Source organism: Camarhynchus parvulus, chromosome 10, assembly GCF_901933205.1.
Source record: "Camarhynchus parvulus chromosome 10, STF_HiC, whole genome shotgun sequence".
In the NCBI taxonomy this organism is placed as follows: Eukaryota; Metazoa; Chordata; class Aves; order Passeriformes; family Thraupidae; genus Camarhynchus; species Camarhynchus parvulus.
The window spans coordinates 12,000,407-12,026,101 of record NC_044580.1 but is presented as its reverse complement, the minus strand read 5'-3'; the positions used below and the strand labels follow the sequence as shown (position 1 = coordinate 12,026,101).

The following is a 25,695-nucleotide window of genomic DNA, read 5'->3' as shown; positions in this document are numbered from 1 at the left end:
TTTCTAACTACGCAAAAGATGAACTGTGTTTCCTGCAACTTTAATGTCTCTAATGTTAGTGGTTGAGTAATAGCCAGACACAACAGTGTCTTCTGTAAGGAAATATGCCAAGAGCTGCTGCTTAGAAGTCAATAAAACTTTTTTTTTACCTTTTTTTTTCTTTAAAAAAAAAGTGTTCTGAATTATTTGAAGCTGAAAAAACAGCCCTTTTCAATCAAAGCTGATCCTTCACAACAACAGGATGCATTGCTCTATTTAAGCAAGTAATAATATTGGTTTTAGTCACTGGACATGCGTTGCTTCCTGTTGGGAGGATTGCACAGAAAACTAATTTATTGTGTATCAGATCACTAATTCATTGTGTATTTGGACAATTTATATACAGAGTTGTTTTTGAATACCATCTGTGTGTAAGAAGATATATCTTTGGAATAAGCTAGTGTGATCTGTCTATTTATCTATCATAAAACAAAATGAAGGTAAGCAGTCTCTGAAGGTCTGTGTTGCTCTGTTAGCATTAGCAAAACCATGAGTATTTGGGGTCTCCATGGTTCTGATATACAGTCAGAAAAATTCAGTCTCTAACTGCTCATTCTAGTTGTACCAGACCTTTCACCTAAAAACTCCCAGTTGCTTAAAAGGCAATTACTGGGAGCAATGGCAAAATTTTGCCCAAGGACTTCTTCATTGCCCCCTGCTAATGATCTGCTGGGATTCTGCCTCTCCCAGAACATAAGCATAGCAGAGTAATTCTGGTGTCTGTCATTGCTCCCTTACTTATATTAACAGTGTATTTCATGGCTAACTTCTCATCTTGCAGAGTTGGTTTCTCCACGTTAAGCTGTACTAATGAACTGAGAACAGATTCTGAGCTCTCACTCTTCCAGGGGCAAAAGCCCAAACTCGGCTGAAATTAATGGAGTTGGTCTGCTTTGACCTGGCATAAGGAGGATCCTCGTCTGCCTTCAGGTAAATGCCCTGGGGCTTTTCTTTCAGCCAGGCAAGGCTGCTGACACTGTCCTGGAAGCAATTAAGATTTCAATCATCTTTGGGTTTCAGCAGTGCAGCTCCTGTCAGGGTGCTGAAGAAGGGACTGACAGGCAATGCCCCCATGCCCCGACCTGAGAGGCTGTAACGAGATGCCAGCATTTCCCTGACAGTGTTGGACAGGCTGCATCTCTGCCCTGCAGTTGGTGGGATTCTGGGGAAGGAAATGCATATCAAAGCTGGTGACAACTCTTCTGTGTGCATACATAAATCAAGGTTTTGCTGTGCTTTTAGAGAATTATTTTTTTAATCTATCTGTATGTCAGTGAAGGATTTTCAATCAGAAAACTATCAACATCTGCAGGTCCAGGCTTTCCTACATCATCTGAAGTCAGACTGAACATCTGTCAGCCCAGCCAATTGTTTTACCATTCTCCTGCGGAGCTATTTGCTGCTGGGAAGAGGAAGGGGGTGTTGAGCTCCCATCTAACCCCAAGGGCCCAGTTACCTTGTCAGTGTAAATTGGGATCCTCCTTTCAGTGCAGTGGGGTTAGAAATAAAATCCTGCTCAGAATGGACCACGCGCTCCCCAGTGCCAACAGCCAAGGGGAAACTGGGTCACACTAAAGAATGCACAGATGGGGAAAAAAGAGGATCCAGGGAACCTTGTCATTGAACTTCACCTTTATCCTCTGGCCACATGAATTGTGGTCCCTGAACACTTCAGCTCAAGCTGTGTTTAGCTCCTTTATCACTTTATCCCCTTTCCATCCTGTTTGTTCCTTTGGCCTGTTCTTTCACTGTGGTTAATTGACCTGGTTTCACAGAATTTCTGTGAAGACTGGCCAAGCCTCCCAAGCTGGAGAAGTGGGTCACTGTCCATCATGTACACTGAAGCTTCAGCAGGAGGTTACCTCAGCTCCTTCTTAACAGAGGAGGCTTTTTGCTGACATGTGAAGCTGCATTTTCACCCCAATTTCACCAGAGTCATGATTGGTTTCTGTAGGAGGGACACCTGGGAGGTGCTGTGAGGAAAAGGAAGGTCTGGTGACTTAACATCTGTGTGAATCATGCTTATGTTGATTCAGATAAATTTAACTAGGGACTTACTCTGTGTGAGAAACTTCAGACAGAAAAAACCCAACAGACTGTAATTCCCCAATGAGGGGTTTATTGCCAAATGGATGCACTATATCGAGCGTTACAAGAAACAAATGTATCCAAGAGGGAGAAGTAATCCTGTTAGAAATTACAGCAAATAAAACTGCAAATATTGCCATCACTGTTAAAATTTGAACCATGAGAGTGGAATTCCATACCTCAAAAAATTGCATTTTGTCCCAAAGTGGGAGGCAGAAAGCTTTCTCTTAAAAAACAAAAATTACAGAAGCCAAAGGATCTACCTTTTAAACACCCTTTCTTTTTAGATCAGACTACAGTTATGCTTAGACTAGTATTTACTAAGCTAACTGTTCAATTCTAAAAGAACACAGTCCAGAAAAACAGGAAAGTTACTCAGCTGGATGTGGACAATTTTATTCATGTCAATGGAAACTGAACTGTTTCAAGTTAAGCACCAGATTAAGTACTTAATCAGAGCTAAAATTCATCCAATTTCTATAAGAAAAAAAATCCCATTTCAGTGCAACTAAAGCAATACATTGTATCAGTTTCCCTTTTGAAATATAGACAGTTATTGCAATTTGTGAACACAGACACCTCCCTGGCTGAATCACCAAAATGCCTGGAAATGTACAACAGCGTTCAGGTTGTGATATTTGCTGTAAAATGAAAGAACCTGACTTCACCCAAGTACTCTGTTATCCTGGTGTAATGCTACTCCCTGGAGTACAGTTCCAAGTGCTTTTTTAGTATAGTGTGAATGACTCAGACAAAAGGTTTTTTCTTTCTGTTCTCCCTGAGTGACCAATGTGCAGGAAGAGGAAAACGCTGCGTTTCACAAGGGAAGTTTTCCTGTGTCTCACTGAACTTGTCAGACCTTCCTCCTCTGCTTTCCAGCTCTGCAATACTTGTCCTGCCAGCCAAGAATGGCCTTGGTCAGACTAAAAAGAGATTATCGGACTAGCAGATACACAGAGCAATGAGCCAGTGTTGGACCACCTCGTGACAGTTCCTTCACTGCAGAAATCACTTCAGAGCCCACACGAGGCTGGTCTAGGATGCAGCTCTGTCATCAGTGCAGCCTCTGAAAGCCTTGCTGATGTGAATCAGGCTGAGAGCTGTGGGAAGGAAGAGTCATCTCTTGATAACCAGTGCACAAAGATCTCTGTCAACCTCGTCACAGCTCTGGAGGGTTGCGAGGCATCATCTCTTATGGCATTTGTGGAATCCTTTATTACCTGCTAACAAATGGGAGCACCAAACTCTTTTTGATATTGGACAGAGTGAAAGCAGTGTGATATTCAGATTCCTGTGTCTTGGGAGAGTAAGGAATGTGTGCTTAGCTATGGGATGGTGCTCATCAAATTGTGACTATCACAGAATTGTTCTAATTACACCATCAATCCATATAGGATTAATACATGAAAGCCCAGGCAGGGAAACATATGCTGTGGGGGTTTTATCTTCAGCACAAGCCTCTAATCTTTCCTCAGGAAATTACCATGTATTTTATCAGTGCCTTGGTGTTAATTCTTAAAACCTAAAGACTTCAGCCAAAAGGAACTGACCATCTACCTTTTTTCCTTTCTTATAAATGTGGTTGTTGTTACCTCATTAACTATTTACCCTGGCAGGTTCGTGCAATAAGCTGAGCTTGGCAGAACCACCAGGCTTGTAGCCCTGAAGGAAAATGTCAGAGTTCTCCATATCTGATACATTTTGTTTAGCAGAGATTTAAAAGCAGCAGTAACAGAACCGTAATAAGATATATTTGGCAAGAAGATACAAAGTAACTATTAAGCTGGTTTACATCTGTTTCCTTTTTCATTCATTTTTCCTTCTCTAATTACTTACTTAACATCAATCTGCTAACACAGTAGTTTGGATTATTCTCTTTTTGGGTCTAGCCTCCACATCACTGGCACTGGATTTCATTGCTGCTGCTTCACCAGTAAGTAATGAGTGTCTTTGTACTTACATACCCGGACTCCTGCAGTCAAAGTGATTAGCAGCACATCTCTTTAAACACCCCTGTCAGACAAAGGTATGAAGAACAACGAGGGTTGCTCTGTATTGCCAGCACTCACATGTGTACAGTCTGATAATCACATATAAACCAGTGTGAGACTTTGGAAGATGGAGGACAAATCTGTGGAAAGCTTTATACACGTTAGGAATAAACTATCTTTTGAGTAAGCACATATGCCCTGAAGTACCCCAAAAATATCAGCAGATGTTGCATTACAGGTTCAGCAAAAAAAGGCAAACCAGTTATTTTTTCATCAGATGGTAAATAGTTTTTATGGTTTGATTTTATTTTCAGGTACTGTGAGTCAAAAAGAAAATAAATGTTCTCTTTGGAGGAATGTGAGATTTGCTCCTGCCTGTCATGTTTCAAAGCTCAGGAGCAGAGGGCTGTCTCTGGGATATGGGTTGGGCTAAGGCTGGCACTTTGCCCCACAGTAGTTGCAGCGTAAGGGGCTCCCAGGGAAGCCTTCTCAGTCATCCTGCCTGGCCAACAGCCATGGCAGCATTTGTTCTCTGTAGACAAGAAGAGGTCTGAAAATAAGAATATTAAGTGCTTCCTAAAAAGGCTGGGCTGACCTGACCAAGGCTCTGTGCTCAGCACTGTTTGTTTGCAGCTCTGCAGGTGCCGAGTGTGTTGATTGTGTTAGAAGTGGGTAACTGCAACCTGATAAGGACAACTGCCATGGCCTGTATATTGGTAGGAATAATCAATTGCAAAGAAATGGAGTAAAGAGCCAACAGAGCAAGCAGGAGTTAGCTGGAAAGTATGGGAGAGAGAACTGCAGGCTCAATGGGAAACAGCAGTGTCATGCAGCTCTTAAGAAAAAAAAAAAGACAAATATCATACTGGGGTAGATCAGTGAAAGTGCACTTTGCAAGCTATGAGCTCATCCTACTATTCTACTCACCATGAGTAAGGCCACGGTTGGGTACTGTATTCAGCCTGAAGCATCTGAGAATAGTTGTGGGTCAGCTTGAGAGAGATGAAGGACAAGAATGACTCAGAAATTGAAGAAGGAAAAACTAGAAGGAACTGCAATAATCTGAAGAAATTACAGAATAGAGGCAATGATAAATATGTAAATAACTGCAGTAAAGAGGAAAAGAAATTATTCTTAATGTTGATTGTGGGAATGTTGGATGTAATTGCGCTGCTTTTTTAGACATTAGGGACCAAACACAGAAGACTTCTCTAGGAAATTTCCCCCTAGACAATGAACATCAGGGTCTGACCTTTTGAAACCACAGTGACTAAAAGGCAATGTGGAGGAATTGAGTTTGCCCACAAAATTACTCTGAGACAGCACAGAGAACTCTCAGCTCACTGTCTCCCCTTCTCAGAATTTGTCCTTGAGCTAAAAGGAAAAATATTTGGTTTTAAGTAATGGTAGTAGTTGTAGGCAGTTGGTGAGGACTGAAGCCAGAATGTGTCATTTTTGCTGCCTCCTACCACTCTTTTTCACAGAGAGGAGCATCTCTGCTCATCTGTCTGTAGCCCTGCTGCTTCCACTGGCCCCAATCCACTCAGCCAGTGCTGCATGTGGAGTATACACTGCTTTACTGCAGCAGTTTTGGTCACTTCACCTCTTCCTTCCAGATTCACTGTGACAGGGTATCTGTTCAAAGTTTCCTCTATTTGCTTTCAGAACATCAGGGTGGAGAATTCCAGATGACTGCCACAAAACCAAAGTTCACTCTTGGGACAGGCAGCAGTTCTTGATGCTGTGCTGTTGTTGCCATAGAAGGCAGAAAGTGCCAGCAGAGTCTAGTGACTGGTAAAATAACCCCCAGCAGCACCACCAAGGAGGGAATGTATTCCACATTCAGTTTTCTGCTTCCTCATGCACTGATAAAAGCATGTTAACAGAAGAACAGGCTTTATCCAGGATTTCTAGGGAGAATAGGGGAGATAAGAGCTTAAAGAAAAGGAAGGGAGGAGTAGGTAATGCTTGAGAGTTGGGCTGTCTGGTTGTCAGTCTCAAATGCATGTTTCAGGTGAAAACATGTGACCTACTTTTCAAATTTACATCTCTCAGGAAGTCCAGGAACAGTCTCAGACTAATGGTGGTTTTGGTTTGTATGATTTCAGAACCCCAAATTTAAGTGATGTCAAAAAGAAAAAAAATTGATAGATCTCCACAGATTTCAAATAATCACCATTGGCCCTTCTGTGCTTGTGCTTTTTAAAAATTGAATTGAAGCTGATTATCATAGGTTTATTCCAGCTGAAGATATGGTTCAGACTTTGGATGTGAAGACTGACATACAGTTGGAAGAGCCCACATACTCCAAGAAAGCATTGCTGATTTCTGACACACTGTAGCATACAGAAGCCAAAATATGTTTTTCTATTTTAATTACATGACCAGTACTCATGAATGGGAGCCTGAACTCCATCTCCACTGACCTTGAAAATGCCGTGGAGGTTTATGATGAAATGAAGCATATGTTTTCTGATGATTTCTGGAAAGCGAGGAAACACAAAAACCAGTTGGTCTAGCTTTAAATTTTTTCCAGGGAAGAGTGTGATACACCATCAGAGCTCCCACATTATTGCAGAGAATTTGGCAGTTTTCCACTTCAGTTCCTGTAACATACATGGGATTTGGCAGTTGTATGCAAATGCTCAGATCAGGATTTCATATATGACAGCCTCAGCCCTGAATAACTGGACATGGGTAAACCATGTGAACAGCCATTCTGGCTCTTGCTGATAAATCAGATCATCTTAATAGCTGAATTATTGTAGTGAATTAAATGTATGTCTATGCCTCAGCCACATTAATGACTCTGTAATGTTGTAGACATACACAAATTGACTTTTAATTGATAGCTTGATTATGGGTCTGGCCACAGTGATACAGAGCTCTGCCTCTGTCCAGATTTAGTTGAGCAGTAACGCCTCAATGCCCAGACTCAGACCTGAATGAAGGCACCACTGACAGGTACATGTAGAGGTCTTAAGGAGCCTTTGGAATGCACTTGTTACACCCACTCTGAATGCATGGGTGGGAGTGGAGTGTGGATCAGCTGCTCTCTGAAGGTCACCACGACAGCTGGAGCCCAGCTGCAAGTGCTGGGTGAGCATTCTGGATGTATCAGCAACTAAAAATTCTCACCACGACATAGGCTGGAAAAATGGGGGACAAGGACAAACATGCAAAGAGAAATACATCTCCATGAAAGTGCTCAGTGGGAGCTAGTTTGTATTTCACCCCAAATATTAAGCGATTGCAAGGTAGGTGGATAAAGTGGGTTTGATGTGGTTTTGTACAATTAATATTCCTTTTTTCCCCCAGCTCTCAGTTTCCTATTGTCTTTCTCTTTTTTTTCTCTCTGTCTCTCATAAGCTGTCTTCATATCCATGTCTTACTGTTTTTCACACTTCTTTTCCCTAAGGCTTTCAGTATGCAGATTTATAACCCCTTTCATTTCCCAGGATACTGCTTACATACACAGGGTGAAAATCAGCCTTTTCCTGCCACATTATGTGGCCACCCTCCCTGCCACTCCTGAATGACTCCAGACTGCTATTCCCTTGCGGTCTAAACTAGATTGGGATTTATTAAACCCTTAGTCCCCGGTTTGAATGATAAATGGCCTCAGGCAGTAGGCACTAAGGTGAATGCACACTGTTTCTTTGTAAAGGCTCAGTAAACCACTGCAGAGTGCACTGCCCCAGGCATTCCTAAACTATCTTGTCCTGTGTCAGCAAGATGCCTTAAAGAACTCTCTATAGAGCTTTCATTGCTCCATTCTCCCTCTGCTACCACCCTGTGCATTTCAATACAGTATGGAAAAGATTTCATCCTTAATTGAAATTCCTTTCATCAGCCTAGATATAGCCTGAACAAAGATACTGACATGAAAAAGCAGTCAAGAACATATCTTTAAAATGTCAATTTGCCAGTGACAGGCATAAAGTACAGCCACTGCAAATCAAGACTCTAAACCCTCATTGTATATTATCACATAGCTGCCACTTCTCCCTTCCCCCACCATCCCTCCCATAAGTTTTGATGCTTGTACATCTTTGTTTTCCTTTCCACATTCTTCTCATACTGTATTCACAGCAAATCTGAGGATAGCTGAGTCTTGACTAAAACCCTGCAGACCTAGAAGAAAGCTATTTTAAACCCCGAAGAGTGTCATTTGTCTTAGACTCATATTTCTGAAGAAATTGATCATTCAAGCTCCATGAGTTTTCTATTTTAACCTTTTTTTTATTCATTCTGGTAAAGCAATTGATACATTTTTGTCCATATAGACCTGTAAGTTTAATGCTACACGGGTTTATGTGGCAGAAAATTGCTACAGTCTCGCTCAGGTGCAGAAAGAGAAATAAGTAATCCAAGTTCTTTCTGCTGGCACAATGTAGGGAAGGATACACCCAACAGAAAAAACATAAGTATGGGCCATCTACCAAAGGTTGTATTTAGCTTGCTTACCCTGGGTGATTAATTTAGATGTTATATCTTCAACTTTTGGCTACCCAGAGACCAGAGCCTGGAGGAAAGGAGGCTCAAGAGTGACCTTATTGTTCTCTACAGCTATCTGACAGGAGGTTATAGCTGGGTGGGGGTTGGCCTCTTCTTTCAACTAACAAGTGATAGGATGAGGAAATGGCCTCAAGTTGCACCAGGAGAGGTTCAGATTGGATATTAGAAAAAAATTTCTTCACTGGAGTTGGGTTGTCAAGCACTGGGACAGGGGAGTGGTTCAGTCACCATCCTTGCAGGTACTTGGTAGATGTGTAGACGTGGCATTAGGGGACATGCTTTAGGGATGGACTTGGCAGTCCATGGGCTAATGGTTGGACTCGGTGATCTTAAAGGCCTTTTCCAGCCTAAATGACTCTCTGATTCTATGATCTCACTAGCACCAGAGTGGTATGTCTCCAGTAAGTCTTTGATGCCACCCTCTGTTGCCCATTCATTCTTTTCCAGACACACCACCTCCCATTACATTTGGTTCTCTTGTGTTTGGGACAGTCTTCCATTCCCAAAACAAATTAATTTTTCTATTTTAAATACTTCCTTCAAGCACCCCTTTTTCCAGAAACTGCAAAGAACTTGACAGTGATGTGACTGATGAGAACACAGCCATGTGTGCTCATTAATAGTGGTTCATTATTTGCCCTACACCTTTGTTTGGTAGATTTCAGTGTGATCTCTTTCCTTGTGTTTCAGCTGACAGAGCCATTGCTTGTCAGTTCTGCTACTGCTTTAACATTTCCTAGAACAGGCCTGGGACACACAGTTACTAAATTACTTGAGCAGTAATTTGTCCAGGAAATAGGAAAAAATGCTTTGAGGAACTTCCTAGTCTAAGCCTGGTGTTTGTAACCAGTCTGAAGCAGACAGTAGTTGCAGGTGTGTAGGTATGGGGACTGTTTATCCAGCTGTAACAGCCTTGTAGTTGGTCAGCAGAAGCAGGAAGTCAGGCATAGTTAATGTTTAGGATATGTAATTTTCACAGACCTGCTGCCAGGTGTCGTCTTTGGCTTCAGTCTCACTGTCTTCTGGCCTATTCTTTTGTCTATCCAGTGTTCAGGAAAAGGAAGTGTGGTGCAAAGTGCTCTGCCCTTGCAACAGGCATGGTGAGGCTACAGGACATGGAAATAATCAAGACATAACCAACTAGACTGTGTTCTGTTTACTGTATTTGTCTTTTTGATCTTCTATTTGAAGATCTTCCCTGCTCACCTGAGGCATCTTTCTTAGTCCATCAAAAATTACTTAAAGGCTGATAGTAAATGTGGTTTGCACAGCCCTACTAGCTCAAGGAGCAAATTCATAACACTTCTCCTTCGAGCCAATTTCACTACTGCAAGCATGACTCAAGAAAGGCCAGGGTAGCACATGGGAAATATTGTCCTTTTAATTGTCTATTCTTTGGAGTAGCACTCTACTTACAATATAACAACTTCTGCTGTCTGGCTCTGGGCAAGTCACACAGCCTTTGAAAGGGTTCTGAGGAACATTAGTTTCAGTTGATGCTGATGCCCAGACTCCAGCTCTTATCTTACTTTCAGTGTGTGTGCAGGGAGAGGCACACGTAGCAGCAGCACTAGGCAGGCTCTTCACAGCTCTCCTCTGCCAAATCACTTCTCAGGGTAGAGTCAGGCTTTTCTCAGGGTTGTATCAGTCTTCCCACAGATTATCAATAGTGTCTCTTGTAACAGCTGAGGTGAAGCTTGAGGGCGTTTGTCATCCTCAAGGAATTTCACAGGGTCCCTCATTTATCTATTCTGTGTTTTCCTATCACAGCTTGTGGAGTAGGAGTCTCTTTCATCATTCCCTGACCCATACAGGGTGCTTTGGCTGTCTCTGCCACCCAAAGGAACCCAGTATCAAGTAGGTGGGACACGTTTCATTACCCTACCTGATCTCTGGACCCTGTCACCCTCCCAGTGGGACATGCCTGGGACACGTGTAATTAACTGGGTATTCTCTGTCCTCTGGAGGAACATCCTCTCCATGCCAGAGGCCACAAGTTCAAGCTGGATGGAGATAACACATTTCTCTCTTTCATTTTCTCACTTAACAATCAGCATAGACACAATTATTGCCGGCTGATCTTAGCATGTCTAAAATTCTCATTGTTAGCAAAGCTAAAGACTGCTGTGGATGGGGGCTGAGCTCATTTTTGACGTTCCAGTTCCAAAGACAAAGGACTATCACACATGACCAACTTTTTGTACACAGGTTTTGAACTGAGTTTTTAGAGTTGGCAAGTGTTACCCGATGAAAATGAAGGGAAGGGCATCTCAGGTTTGTAACTTATAAAATGACCCCAGTCCCTGAGTTTTTGAAACTTTGTTCCTCATGCGTAGCACTTAGCTAATGGCCAACAGTAGGAGAGCAACATAAAGGGGCGAACATGCTCACCACGTCTCAAGTCAGGACACTGGTTGGAAGTGTAAGAATTCCAGGATAAGTGCAGTTGCACAGGTGTAATTTTCCTTATATTTTCACTTTGGCTATGTGACTTCTTTTTTCAGTAAGCCTGCAATGCTGATTAATTAAGGGCTGTAGTTATACCCTGTGTTACCAACAGAATGTTACACATAAATTTGCCCACAGTCTTTGCGCTCTGCTCTCAGGGTCGAAGCATGTATTGGAGATGCAGTGCCACTTATCCATGGGGTCTGCCATATGCTCTAAGCAATTTGCTAATTTATTCAGTGAATTATTTGGGATACGGATCATTACCCTCATTTTCTAAGGAAATGAGGCTTCTGCAATTGCAACGTTTCAAGTTTTCCGTGGTATCTCTTGAAACTGCCGGCAAATCCAGAGATCCTCCAAAGCTTTTGAGCCTAGGAGGCACAGCTCGCTAAGCAGCCGGGGAGCGGAGCGCCGGGCACTGCGGAGGAGCAGCTCCATTGGCATTGCTACACAGCTTAGGCGATTCAAGGAGCGATGCTGAGGGTCACGGGGAGCCCCTCATCCCGCCGGGCCCCGCTCCGAGAGCTGGCACTGTCCCGGTGTGAGCGCTCAGGGTGACCCGAACCGGGGGTGCCCTCACAGATCCCTCGGAGCGGGTGACCCGAGGGGCCCCCACCAGAGCTCAGGGGCCCACGAGGCTCCCCTCACGGACCCCTCAGAGCGCTCAGGGTAATCACAAGCGGGTGATCGAGGCTCCTCACCTGGCGGCTCCCCTCACGGACCCCTCAGAGCGCTCAGGGTGACCCGAGCCGGGGCTCCCCTCACAGACCCCTCGGAGCGCTCAGGGTGACCCGAGCCGGGGCTCCCCTCACAGACCCCTCGGAGCGCTCAGGGTGACCCGAGCCGAGGCTCCCCTCACGGACCCCTCAGAGCGCTCAGGTACCCGGCGGGCTCCTCACAGATGGAGCGGTACCGAGGGGAGGTCCCGAACCCCGGAGGGCGCCAAACGTCCCCTGCGCGCGCCGCCCCTCGCCCCCGGCCCGCCGCGCACGCGCGAGGGTGGGCGGCCGGCGGAGAGGTTTGGGGGGGGGTCCCTTAAAGGGCCCGGCGGTGGCTCCCGCGTCCCGGCCGGTGCTGCGGAACCCGCTCCCGCACCTCCCGGCGCCCCGCCCAAGCGGCGCCGCTGCGGGCGCGGCCCAGCACAGCCCCGCACCCGCCCCGGCACCTGCGGCGGCGCCGTTCCGCGCCCGTAACCCGGAAGCGCTGCGGCGGCGCGGAGGGGAGCCGGGACATGGCCGCTGCCCGCTCCTGCCTGCGCGCCGCAGCCGGCATGGCCCTGCCCGCGGCCGCGCGCGGCTGAGCCTCGACCTTGCCTTCCCCTTCCCCTGCGACCCTCCTCATCCTGCTCCTCGTGCTCCTCTTCCTCCTCATCTTCCTCCTCCCGCAGACGCTGCCGGGGCCGGGCCGGGGGCGGTGGCGCTGCGGGGGCCCCTCGCTGCCTCGCGGGGCGTCCCGGGGGCCGGGGCGGAGCGGGTGGGGCCGCGCGTGGGGCGGTGTGTGCGGGAAGGTGCTTCCCTGGATCCTGCATGTTCCCTGCGGGGGGCCGGGACGCCGCACTGAGCCGTGGTATCGGGAATTCATTTTGTAAATGTGTACGTGTGGCTCACGTGCGGTGAGGGTGGTCTAGGGTCGCGTTTTAGAGAGTTGCATTTGCTGTAGCGTTAGTTGTGGCGGGGGGGTTGAGGGCTGGTTGTAGCCCATCTCTGTTTCGTGGGGTTGTGTTTTTGGTTTGTATAAGCAGTTTCCAGGCTTTGAAGAGCTGCATTGCTGTTGCTGAACTGTAGTTCTTCCAAGGTTGCCATTGTTTGCGTTCTGGGAGGGCAGCTGGTGGCCTCGCAGGAAGGCGGCAGGTCGCGTCGGAGGAGGGCTCTGGGTCGGTTCCTTGTGACTTCTTTTCCAGGAGAGGTTTAGCTTTTCTCCGGCGTCTCTGATGCCAGAACAAGGCCCCAGAATGAACGGTTTCTCTCTGGGCGAGCTGTGCTGGCTGTTCTGCTGCCCGCCCTGCCCCAGCCGCATCGCTGCCAAGCTGGCCTTCCTGCCCCCGGAGCCCACGTACACCGTGCTGCAGCCCGAGCAGCAGCAGGAGCCCGGGGCGGCGGCCGGGGCGGGCACCCCCACGGGATCGGGCACCTGCAGCCTGCACCTGAGCGAGCGGGCCGACTGGCAGTATTCCCAGCGGGAACTGGATGCCGTGGAAGTGTTCTTCTCCCGCACGGCCCGAGATAACCGCCTGGGCTGCATGTTCGTTCGCTGTGCCCCCACTGGCCGGTACACGCTGCTCTTCTCGCACGGTAATGCTGTGGACCTGGGCCAGATGTGCAGCTTCTACATTGGCCTTGGCTCCCGCATCAACTGCAACGTCTTCTCCTATGACTACTCTGGCTACGGGGTGAGCACCGGCAAGCCCTCTGAGAAAAACCTGTATGCAGACATTGATGCAGCCTGGCAGGCCCTCAGGACAAGGTAAATGGATATTGGGGACAAGGTATTTCTGTATCTCCCTTTAATCCTAGTAAGTCTGCCTGGTTAACCTTGCTGAGTGGAAGGGAAGGGTTTGTAAATGGTTTCAGTTACTTTGGTGGCCTCACCAGATGTTCCATGAACAGCTACAGTGTGATTTACTGGATGGCTTCATTTGTTAAAATGATGGGCAAACCTTCATCCTTTGGCTTTTCTAGATTTAGAGGATTATTCAGTTGTAATTTGTGCTAGCCACTGGTTCACCATTGAAAATCTCCATCTTGAGCAGGACATATTGGTTGCAGTTTGAGCTTGCAGAGTGCAATAAACCTGTTGTTCGAGACTTGCCTGCCGCTGTCTACACTTAGAGGTAACCCAGGTGAGCCAAAGCTCTGCCTGAATTTGGCAGTAGCCTTGGCTAGGGTTTACCAGGGAAGTGCTGGTGTTGTGTGACATGTTTGGGGTTTCATGCTAGCTCCTGCAACGTAGACCTCTTTCTCTTTTGGCTTCCAAACAACTGCTATCCAATGCTTATGGTAGTGGGCTGGAAGGAAAAAGTGTTGACATCTAGAAGGAGAGCTGGGGTTTCTGTCAGAAGATGCCAAGGTATGTGGCATCCAAAGGGATGGAGCAACATTGAGAAGGCTCTGGCAAGAGGCAGCATGGTGAGTGGAAACAGTGAGCCCTTGGCTTCTAGAAAATCCTGAGCAGCGCTGCTGCCTCTGGCTCCTTGCTACGACTGATGGCTGTCCCTGGGCCTCTCACTTCTGTCCACAGTAACCATGAGCTCCTTTTGCTGTTGCATAAGTGGTTCTTAAAGTATGACCTCACAAAACATGTCCTGAAAGAAAGAGCTTTAAAAAGCTTAAATTGTAGTAGGCCAAGAGAAAAGAGTGATGAACGTTTTTAGTTCTTGGCTCTGGCATTCATAGACAAACTTGGCTTGCATGAAATGCGTATTTAATGTCTATCTTGGGGATACATGCCAGCTTCAGAAATAGTGACAGGAGTTGTTACTAATTTAGATAATTGGCTTTGCAAGAATCCGGGGATTGGTTAGTTGTGGAGTCCAAATGCCTTTTGACATTGCTCTGCCTAAGTCAAGCAAAGAGCGGGGGGAGAAAGGTGTAGGGAGAAGTTACCCTTCCATAGCATGTGTTCTGTCTGCTTGGTGAGCAAACCAGATTCTGGGCTTGTTTTCCAGGACTTTAAAAAAGATTTGTTTCCTTGAATATAAATAACATGGTCTTATGTAAAGAAGTGATTTTGATATGGTGTATGCATAATAAATTATTAATTGCCACTACAACACATATGGGTGATGTAAATAGGATTCAAGGGAGGAAAAGTGCTACGTCTAAACCAATCCTAGGTAAGGTTTGTCCTTCAATTGCTTTGTTTTCTCTCTTTCACTTGGTGTTTAGTTGATGATATTGTTTCATTTAAATCTTCTCAAGCTCTGAAAAAGTGCTTTCACATCTGCCTGGAGGTGCTTCTTCTGTGTTGACAGGCATTTAGTATATGGTTATGTTCTACATGGGCCCAGAAACAAGGGGTTCCTTCACTTAAATCTTTAAAGAAACCTGACCTAGTAGGTGATGCCACCACATGCCCAACTTGCTTTTAGAGGATCTTCAATAAATGTGTGACTGGACAGGTTTGTAGTTTTCTGTTAGTGTCCCTTCAGTGGTTTATACAAGATCTAGGCTCTGCTTTCCACCTTAAATTGAGGGGTTGAAATTTCCCAGCTCTTACTTTGCCATGTTTGTTAATTCCATATTTTAGTGTACCTTGAGGGTACAGTTAGAGTAGTTAGCATTGGTTAGATTTTTAGGAGCCAAAATCCATTGGAATTGGGTGCCCAGGGAAGCAGTGGGATCACCACCCTTGGTACAGTTCAAAGGGCATGTGAATGTGGCACATGGGGAATATGGTGGTGCTGCGTTAATGGTTGGACTCAGTGTTCTTTGAAGTCTTTTCCTATGTTAACAATTTTGTGATTTTAAGATTACAGTATTTTAGGTGCCCAGTAAAGAAGTTGGTCACTGTAAAGTGTAAGCTGCAATAGGAAGTTAATAAATTCTATTAACAGATGACTGTGTTTGTAACAGGTATGAGCTGAAACTTTTCATCAGCCTTTCTGCTGATGAATTCTCCAGGTAACAGTGTGAACTTTACAAGACTGATCATTTGCTAGTCCTCAATCCAAGTGGCTCACAATTAGTGAAATATTCTGCAGCAGAAATACAAGTATGCCTCTTGAGGTAAAATGTCATGTTATAGCATTCCTGCTGCAGCAGTTCCTCGGTAGCTCCAGGAGATTGTGTATGCTTTCGTTCTTAATGCAAATTCCTGGCGTTTGCCTCCAGTCATATGGTAGTGAACTGTAATGCAAAGTTAAAAGTGAAGTCTTAAAATAGAGGTTCACTGTGCCATCAAAAGCATTTAGTCATCTGTGCTAAGTTCCGTGGGAAGCTGTTGCTCTTCTGAATCCACCAGACGTTCCACCTGGCAGCAGAAAGGAATCATTAAAATGTTGGAAGTCTGAGACTCTTCCTTTAAATTGTGCCTCTGAAGTACCACTGATACCTAGCAATCATTAATTTACCTGTATGTTTTGCAAGTTGCCTTGAGGAAGGTGGGGATTAACCCTGTGCTTGGAGAAAGCTGTCAAATTCTAGAAACGATGGTGAGCTGGCAGCGATGCCTTAAGTTTTAGCTTTCATATTTTTCACATTCTGTGCCACTTTAGTGTGTAACTCTCAGCTTCATATTAAGTGTGAGCAAGTTCTCTTCACAGGGTATGTAGTCAAAACAAACCTTTTCCAACTTGAGATCAAGGACAACTGTTACAAGCTCCAGGCCCAAAAAGTATAAACAACAGTGAATTGAAGAGAGAAAAACATTAAATATGGAACTTCATAACCTGAGGCTATAATTGGACAATTAACTCCAATATGCAATTGGACCAAAACTTATAAAACTTTGAGACCTCATGACCAGCTGTCCATTTTGTGACCATTTTGGGCTCATCCTGGGCATAGCCCTGGCCAGGCTTTTGTACTGCCCAAGGTGTATCCATTAAAGCCTTTTAATAAATACCTGCTTTATCCTTTAGCTCTGTCTAGCCTCTGTTCTGGGTCAGCCTTTCAAGGCATCAGTTTGTTTTGCCATCATGGCTGCAGATTGTGACTGTATTCTTTCAAGGTCCTGAAACAAAGATCTTGCTATCGCATACACATTCAGGAATCAAACCTTGCATAACAAATGATTTTAAAACTATCTGAGAACAGTGGATGAAAAAACAAAATCATGGAATTCTTTTGTTCAGTTTCAATTAATCATCCCGTCTTTGCAAAATCAGTCTCAATTATTCTCCATTCTTTTAGTCTTTGTAAAGGAAACTTATTTTCCTTAATTTAAAGGAATTTAGTATTTCTTCTCATGAATAAACTCTGTCTTAAAGGATAATTTTACTAATTTTGAATTCTCACTGTCTTTCAGCCCAGTAAAGATGTTGACCTATAGTTTTGTTCCCTTAAAATGTATTTTTATAGATTTTTCTTCAGAGGCTGTAATTGTAGCATTGGTTGTTTTCATTCCACTATCAAGTATTGATCAGTGGTTAATTTGGTCTTTTATATGTATTTTTTTCCACTTGATTAACAAATTTCCATCTGTTACCTTAATGTTTCTCAGAAAGAATTTTTTGTCTTATTGATACAGGTATTTTTTGTAAGTGTTTTATTTTAGGCAGGTTGGGCTGATTTTGTTCTGTTTGTTTCAAAATCAGAACCAAATTGAAGAGAATGCATATCAGACTGTCTTCTCTCATTGTCCATGTAGTTTTAAGTTGCTGCTTTTTGTTCAGCTGTGTCTCTTATCCTAATATCTGATTGTCTTAATGCAACATCTGTGCAAAATGACTTGATTGTCCTCCTCTTCCCCCCCTTTCCTGAATCCCACATGGGAAGGTTGAACTTTCTAACACTTTTACATTAAGACAATGTACAGTACTTAAAAACAGGATGCACATGTAGGGCTTGGGTTCAATGCTCAAGCACAAAACCATAGCTGCTTTGTCAATCACATGCTATTTATATTAAAATCAATTTGTATGTTCCCTAAAAATTTGAAGAAGTTTGGTGAAGTATTTCAAAATCCCAGTCAAAAGAAAGAAGGCTCTGCTTCCCCACTCCCTCTGTTTCTGTAGTAAAGTATCAGAGCAGAACCTGTTAGTCCATCTTTTGCATCCTGAAAGGAAGTGAAGAAAATGTAATTAATAAATAGCTTAGAAGAGCTGTTATTGTTGCATTTAACAAGATAGAGCTTAATTTGTTTTTCATGGTGCACAATATAAACTAGATTTTTTTTAAGCTTTTAATAAATGATAGATGTTATTGTAATGTTTAAGTCCTTAATTCTCAAAATGGGTGCATTTGGATTTGTCTTTCAATCCATAGGAGAGCATTGGTTCACGTTTAGTTTTCCTTATGCTTCTTGGCCAATATGGTGTGATGAAAGGAATTGAATTGTGAAATGGTGTACTAAAATCCACAGACCTTTGGTTACTGGTTAGCAGACAGAATGTTTAAGTAGTTTTTTAAACTATTTTGCCAAATTTAATGTTAAAAAATGCGCACCAAACTTTTAGTTATGTGGGAATTTTGTTATTTGTGGCGCTGATTATCAGGAGATTATTGCTGTTTCCTGTGTAGGAGCTGGTGGAGAAGTCTTACATTGAGTAAAATCAGGAACACACCTAATTGGATTAGGCCAGAGTGATAACTAATCTTCTGAGGTTGTGTCAGTTTAGTTTGTCTCCATTCTGATGTGATGAGGTGCTTACAGCTTTCCAGGTGAATAAGAGCTTGCCTAATCAAAATAGTCAATTTCTACTTTAATTTTCTTTGCAACAGAATTTTGAAAAGATGTTGCTTTGCTTCACTAGCACCATATTTTGTGCATGATCTAAGCCAGGTTCTTTAGATTGGATGCTTAAAGGTTTTTATCAAAAGTTACCAGCTAAATCCTGACGTGTCAAAAGGCAGTGCTTGGCAGAGTCACAGTTAATAGTCCTGGAGGAACAGGGTTTCCTTTCTTCATGGAGCATCAACTAGTAGATTATTCTTTTCAATAATGTTGTTACAATGTCTCCAAAGGATTATTTAAAGCTACTATCCTCTAAAACTTTTGCTGCCATGGTCAATTCTTCAAGAAAGGCTGCATATAACTTGGAGCAAAAATAGATGCATGCACAATCCTCTGCTGTTGTCTATGCAATGAGCAGAGATTAATTCAGATGATGAGTGTCCCTGGGACAAATACCAACAACTGTTCAAAACAGGTGCTCTGATGTTCAAAGTTATTCAAAATGTTTACTGAGCTTTGGTGTTGTATTACGTCTTTTAGTCACTGAAGTAAAAGTAGTTTTGTTAAATATTTCCCTGTTTCTGTCAGGACTGCAAGATCAAAGCTTGTTTAAAAAGGAAAAAAAAAAAAGCAAACTTTTTGCTGTCAAGAATGTTTTGCAACTGGTGTTATTTGGGAAGAAAAATAAGCTGCCAAAGAGCCTTTGGCTAAGAGTACATGCTCTCCTGAGTGTGGACAGTCCTGAAATTCAACTGCTTGAACTGGAGATGTTGGTTTACCCTGATGTACAAAGGTTGTAGGACCTGGTTCTCAACATCATCAGAGCATTGAACATAAAATATTCCTAGGGTTGTTAAACCCTTCATGCTGAAGTAACTGTCTGCTTTTTAACACTAAATTACATGAAGTGCAGAGGAGAGGCAGCTTTTTCTCTTTCTCTCTAGGTACAGAATGTCACTTTTGGAGGCTGAGCTGGTGGTTGCTCTGCCATGGTTGTTTGACCTGTTCATGTTGCTGGTAGCTCTTGGATTTGTTCAATTTGTTCTTGACAGGGGAATTCAAGCTGGACTCTCATCCTCAGTGGCTTTGCTCTGAAGCCAGGGTCAGCCTCCAGTCCATGACAACGTCAAAACCAAAAAAACCTCCAAAATTCACCTTTTACTCTATGTTACTCTGCTGCTTAAAAGCATTTCAAAGTGCTGAACTAAGTTTACACTGGTTCATTACTTGTGAACATAAGTAAAAAGAACAAAAGAAAAAGAGAAGTAGCAGTGCTGTCCAGGACTGTAGATAACTATGGGAATGGATAGGTGGAAACCATTTCAGGGTATGCAAGGGGTTATCTGCTGGCACCTGGCTTTGTGGGGAAAACTGACAGTCAGCAAATGGATGTTACTGTGTCCAGACTGAATGAAGAAAGCAGGTCCTTTTCAGTTTTCTGGGGTATTTCAGTCCTGTGATGTTTCCTCATGTGGAGATAGACTAGTACAGGGGCAGTGCCAAGTATTGGCTGTTTGAGCCTTACTGCTGAATTTCCTATTTCCTTGTACTATGATGTGCCAATGTGATGACACTAACTTTCATCCCTGCCCCAGGCCCACTTCTAAGTTCCACAGTTGTATTCTCTGTTGGTTTAAAGACCAACAGTCTCAAGATTATGCAGCACTAGTAAAGAAAATGAACAAATAACATAGGGATTTGGTTTTTTTTTTCTCAAAGCTGATAATAAATTTAATGAATAACTAAGAATCCTTTCTGCCCTCCTTCACAAATGTAAATTCATTACAAGACTGCATTGGAAGCAGTTGAAATGAGTCATAAAACAAGGTGCAGATGTGTCGTACCTAACATACTTGTGTACACATAGGCTTGCTTTTCCAAGTAGCCCCTAAGAAGATCAGAAATCTTTTCCTGTGGATTAGGACATGCTTCAGTTGCCACTGAACTTGAGAGGAATTGAAGCCACCTCTGTACAAGATGAGGAACTGAATGTAGGAAAAAAATACTTTTATAGTTCTTGAGTGCTGATGGCTCTTAGGTGTCTGAAATGAAGTGATTCAGAATTGGTTTTTGTCTGACTCTTAAAGCTTGGGTTTGTATGGCCTAAAATACAAAACCAAACCAATACACAGTATCTCCCTGTATCTTCTGTGCCAGTTGGTGGTGGATAATTGAGATTGCTGCAGATGAGCACTGGTGAATTGAATGTTGCAGTGACCCATTTGCTGCTGCTTCATCTTGACTGCCCTGCTTTCCAGTTTTTAGATGAATGACTTACATTGGTCTTGCATGCTCAGCCTGACATCTGATGATGAAGCTCAATTTCATTCCTGACTAAAACTGAGTGGTTTGTTTGCAGTGGTTTTTTTCAGTGTGTCAGGTTTTGGGAGCAGTGGGAAATGTGGGATTGTAAACCCAGGAAATGCTGTATGAACACAGTGGAATAAAGATGCTTTTAACAGAAGGCTAAGAATGTAGAATGGGATGGATGAATAGTGCACAGTGTCAGCTTAAGGACAGAGGAACATCTTTGCATTCTTTATTCCAAGGGCTAATTTGAGAAAAATGGGTTACTGTTATTTGCACATTAAGCTCTGCTGCCCACAAACAATCACAGAAAGGTGCAGGCATAGGTCAGTTGTATAATGACAGAGTTATACTGGCATTATCTGTATCCATATCTTTATATTTTTAACCACTATGTTAGCTCTACAGAACAAAGGTTCTCCTGTTAGAATTAAACATTGTGGTTGGATTTGCTGACTATGAGACCAAATAATACAAAGGCACAAAATTGGGTTAAACAGCAGAATCTGGCTCAATGCCCACTCACCTTCCCACCCTTGGTTTCATGTCTCTTGATAAGCACATGCATGTCTTTGGGAAAATCCCCATAATCATCAAATAAATCTGTATCCTCTCAACTTTCAAAAAGAGGAATTCCATGTGGGTTAACAAATGAAGAATGATGTTGATGTGGAAGATGAGGTTTTAAGTTAGTATACTTGTCTCAAAGTCTAGAGGGAAAAATTTAAATGAGAGGTAATCTCAAAGTATTGCCTCTGGTTTTTATTTTGTATTGCAAATTTGTTAGAAGAACTTTGTGTCTGCTTTTCTGACAGTAATATTATTTATTGGTACAGTCTCTTGAAGTTCTTTCTAGGTGTACCTTCAAGATGAAAATTCTGTTTTCAGCTGTTGATTAGGAATTGATTTCATGTTAGACAGTTTGAGCTATGTTCTTAGGAAGATTAGTTTTACTGTGCCTTATTAAAAAAGCCTGCTTGCATATAGAAATGTTACTTTAAGAACTTTGACTCATGGGAGCCTTATTTATCAGCCAAGGCATGCAGCTAACTGAGCTGCATAGCTCAGTGTCTGGCAAGTGACCCTTCTCAAGGCATGCAGTGCCAGCTAGAAGCTCTAAGATACTCTTCTTTATTATTAATTTTTTACAGGATACTGCCACATTTCTTAACATCCCAGTATGTTAGACCAGTTAATTTTGACTTTGTGCTATTACATGGCCATTTCTTTCTGTATGCAGCAGAACTACTGTGGAGTAATTGATAATGGGAGCCAACAAATCTGAAACGTCTGAGGCCAAATTCAGCACTTCCCAGGAAAGCACCTTTAAATAGTATGGCTTGAAATATTTCTCTTTTAAAAAGGTTGTTTACAATGGGTTTTGCTAGATTAGAGAATCCTTCTAAACATCCCTCCTAACTTTTAGTTAGCTTTGCTATGAATGTCCGTACAGAGCTGGAAAAATAGTGTTCAACATCAGCAGAGAAGCAAAACCCAGCTGTTTTTTTCCCAGTGTGCAGATAAACTGAGAATTAGGTTCAGATTATTTTGGCATTATTCCATGCATTTTAATAGTTCTTTACAATAAATTAAACAAGATATTTTGTCTATTACACTACATACTGCAAGCCTTAATAATATGCAACATGTAAAAGCCAACAACAATACAAAGTGAACTTCTGTTGAGCACTTTATAACCAAAATGGTGTATAGAACCATTTATACTTTAAAGGAAAGTTTGAGAAGTTGATTTGCTGCCTTAAGCATTGGACCAGTTTGGGCAGAACTTAATCATTGTCCCATCTCTGTATATTCTTCCCCAACACCTGATGAATTTGTTTAAGTAGGATTTTGGCTGTAGGACAGCCTGGGGAAAGTGGCATCTTTCAAGAAAATACTCTTGGTTTTGGAGCATGTTCTCCTGGTAAAATTTACAAAAGTTTTCTCCAGCATGCTATTTGTTGTTTAGAACTTCATTTCTCACAAAGGTGTTTGTATGGTTTAAGTGTTGTTTTGGATTATTTTTGGAAGAAGTAGCTAATTTCGTATAATATTTACTCTGGAGGTGTTCTCTGGACAATTCTCACCTTGAGGCAGCTACTTAAGAGCCAGTCAGTTTCTTTCTTCCACCAAGACTGAAATGTACCTCAACTTGCATATTTAAGTTGTATTACACATTTTGTTTGTAGTATATTTTGTTGTAGCTCCCTAGTGCAAAAAGCTTGTCTTTTTCTGATAAAGCATGGGCTTTTATGTGTGTTATGTTACAGAAAAAGTTACTGTTTCAGTCTGGGTGTGAGCATCCCATCAAGTTTAACAAACTGTAAAAGTACCAGCATTGTGGGAAGAGGTGGGGTCATGTTTCAGCTGCAGTTTTGCTATTTTTATGCGTAGAGGTTTATGAAGGTGTAACCTTTGCTCACACTGGTTAATAAATACACTGGTAGTTAACCATGTGTTGCAGGCAGCACTTTCTGATGATGCAAGAAGCAGCACCCTTTCAGGAGTCACTACAGCAGTTTAAGATATCAAGTGAGGTTTCAACCTTAAGCCTGTCCAGTGTACCTAAAAGGTTTTGACTTGCTCTGTCTCTGCCAGCTTCCAGCCTTCTGTTTCTCTGATAGCAAAACCGTCTGCCCTCTCCCCTGAACTCTTGCTAATTATTCATGTAATGTGGTGTTCACTTCTAAAGACTGCTGTGCATAGGCCCAGTACAATTAGTTCTTTCTCCTCTCTTTGAAATTTGTACTAAAAATCAATCTGATAATGCAGAAATGACTATCTGTAAAGGAATACGAGGCACAAAGTTGGCTTTTAGAAAAAGAAATTGGTCTGATTTGTATTTACATTAATAAAAAATGAAGGTGATGGAACATACTTGAAGATAATTTGGATCTGAATTTTTGATAGATCTTGAAAGATAATATTGTCATAAATCCCAAATGTTCATAGAGTTTTGTAGAGAGTGAGTGGGTTGTAAAGCCTTCTTAATTTATTGAGTTCTTTTTTATCCTGAGATGAAGGAATCTGGTGCCAAATATCCCACCCTTCCAAACTGGATGTCCTTCTGTCAACTCATCTAAGATCTGTAGATCATTTTGTGTAGAGCATTGAACAGACACTATTGACACAAACAGGATCTGCCACCATCCAATTATTTCAGGAAATTACTCTTTCCATCCAAAAATCCACTCTAATATTCATAATAAAGAACATAAACCCTAAGTATCGTGGATATTTCTTACCTGGATATAGTTCTAAATTTGTTGCATTTCAGCAGCAGGAAAAATTGCACTAAAGATTATTATTTTCTTTAGTTGACTTTCACAACAATTTTCTATTTTTCTTTTTAGTACATTAATTTGTGTGTTAATTTGAAATAAAGGTGTTAGCTTAAACTTCCTCATTTAATTACTGGAATTTTGAGGGGCAGAGGAGGACTTAGCAGGCATTGTTTGTTGTCTGTTACTCTGTTTTTCATCTTTCCAATATTCCTGGTGTTTCTGGGCCATGTGAACTATATTCTTTCTAGTTCTTCGCTGTAGAACTGACCAGACTTCCACCTTAAAATTTTTTTTTAAATTCTCATTTCCTATTCCTATTTTACCTCTCTCTTGGAAGTTTTATGGTATTAGGAGAAAGGGAAACACTATATCCGTTGGAACTGTAAAGTGGAACTGTGCAGAGCTAAATAGGAAAAATGTGTTTTGGGGGAGTAAAGAGTAGTAGCTTGTAACTGAAAGTGTCCATGTTGGGAAATGGTGAACTGCAGAAAACCTACATGGCCAAATGCCAACTTGAGTAGTAACATAGACATTAATACACTTCTTTTCCAAGCACTGTGCTGTTATCTTTTATTTCAAAAATAGAAACTCCAGCAGTACAAGACTTCTTTATGCTGTGCTGGTTTATTGGGAGGCAGTGAAGTGCCGGTGTGGCATGGACAGGAATTGCTAACATTTTTTCCTGCATAACCAGTTGTTCTGTGGTGATCCTGCATGCAGTCAAGCAGGGAGCCTACATGCTTTACAAGGACTGCATCAGAGACAGAGGCAAATAGGGGCATGAATAACTTCCAGAAGCTGCTCTTCTTCTCTTTTTTTTTTTTTAAATTTCAAAGATGCAGCTGCAGATCAGTTTCTACATTTAGCATCAGCTGAAATAATGACCTTAAGTGATTACATTAACAATTGTCCTTGATCCAATTCAAGGTACTTCTGGTTCCTGTGGCATAGCTGGTAATTGCTTGGTAAGCATCCTTTTTTGAGAGGAAAAAGTTGACTAGCAAGAAATTTTTCACTAAAAAACTACAAAAGCAATTGGCCCTGTTAACTAGGTGTGTTGGCAGAAAATGAAGTCTCCAAGTGTGCTGTTTGATCATTCTTTAAACTTCTTGATTTACACAATCTGGGCAAAATGTCTTTTGCTCCATAGACTCTGTTGATCCCAGATAAGACAGCTGGATAAGCTGAACAAGTACATATCACCTAGTTTCAGGACTGAATTTTCTCATCTGAGTTTAAGAAAGTTACTACTTTTCTAGATGTACAGATGTACTCTTCCCATTTTTTAGAATAACATTTGTTGCTTGAAGACAGGTTAAGTTTACTAATGTTTAATGTTTCTACGTATCATTAAATGCAGGTGTATGTTTCTGTAAAAATTACTTTTTTTGTGCTATCTTTTCAGTTTCTTAGTGAGCACAAGGCAGGTTTTATAAGCACTTCAACCAAACAGAAGTACACAGAAGAAACTGACTCTGTGCTAAATTTTATTGTACAGAATTCTAAGTAGTATTTACTGAGAGAGGGGAAGAGGGATTTAGCCCCTGGGTTTGTGGTGATAAAGGCTGTGGCTAGGAAATTTGATTTTTAAGCTCTGAACTAGTTATCTGTGGTCTGCTGTTCTAAAACATATGGTACTGTTAATCCTGGTGATTGCTATATATTTTTTTAATCATCTTAGGTTT

General features: G+C 42.4%; 1 protein-coding gene across 1 annotated transcript in view; it reads left to right on the top strand.

Moving 5' to 3' along the window:
• The first annotated feature begins 12,270 nt into the window (after window positions 1-12,270).
• The window catches only part of ABHD17C (abhydrolase domain containing 17C), a 28,260-nt gene continuing 14,835 nt past the window's right edge, over window positions 12,271-25,695 (top strand). Inside the window, exon 1 of the mRNA XM_030955216.1 lies at window positions 12,271-13,550. Coding sequence (XP_030811076.1) covers window positions 13,018-13,550 — 533 coding nt within the window. The 5' untranslated portion in view covers window positions 12,271-13,017. The remainder of the gene's footprint in view (window positions 13,551-25,695) is intronic.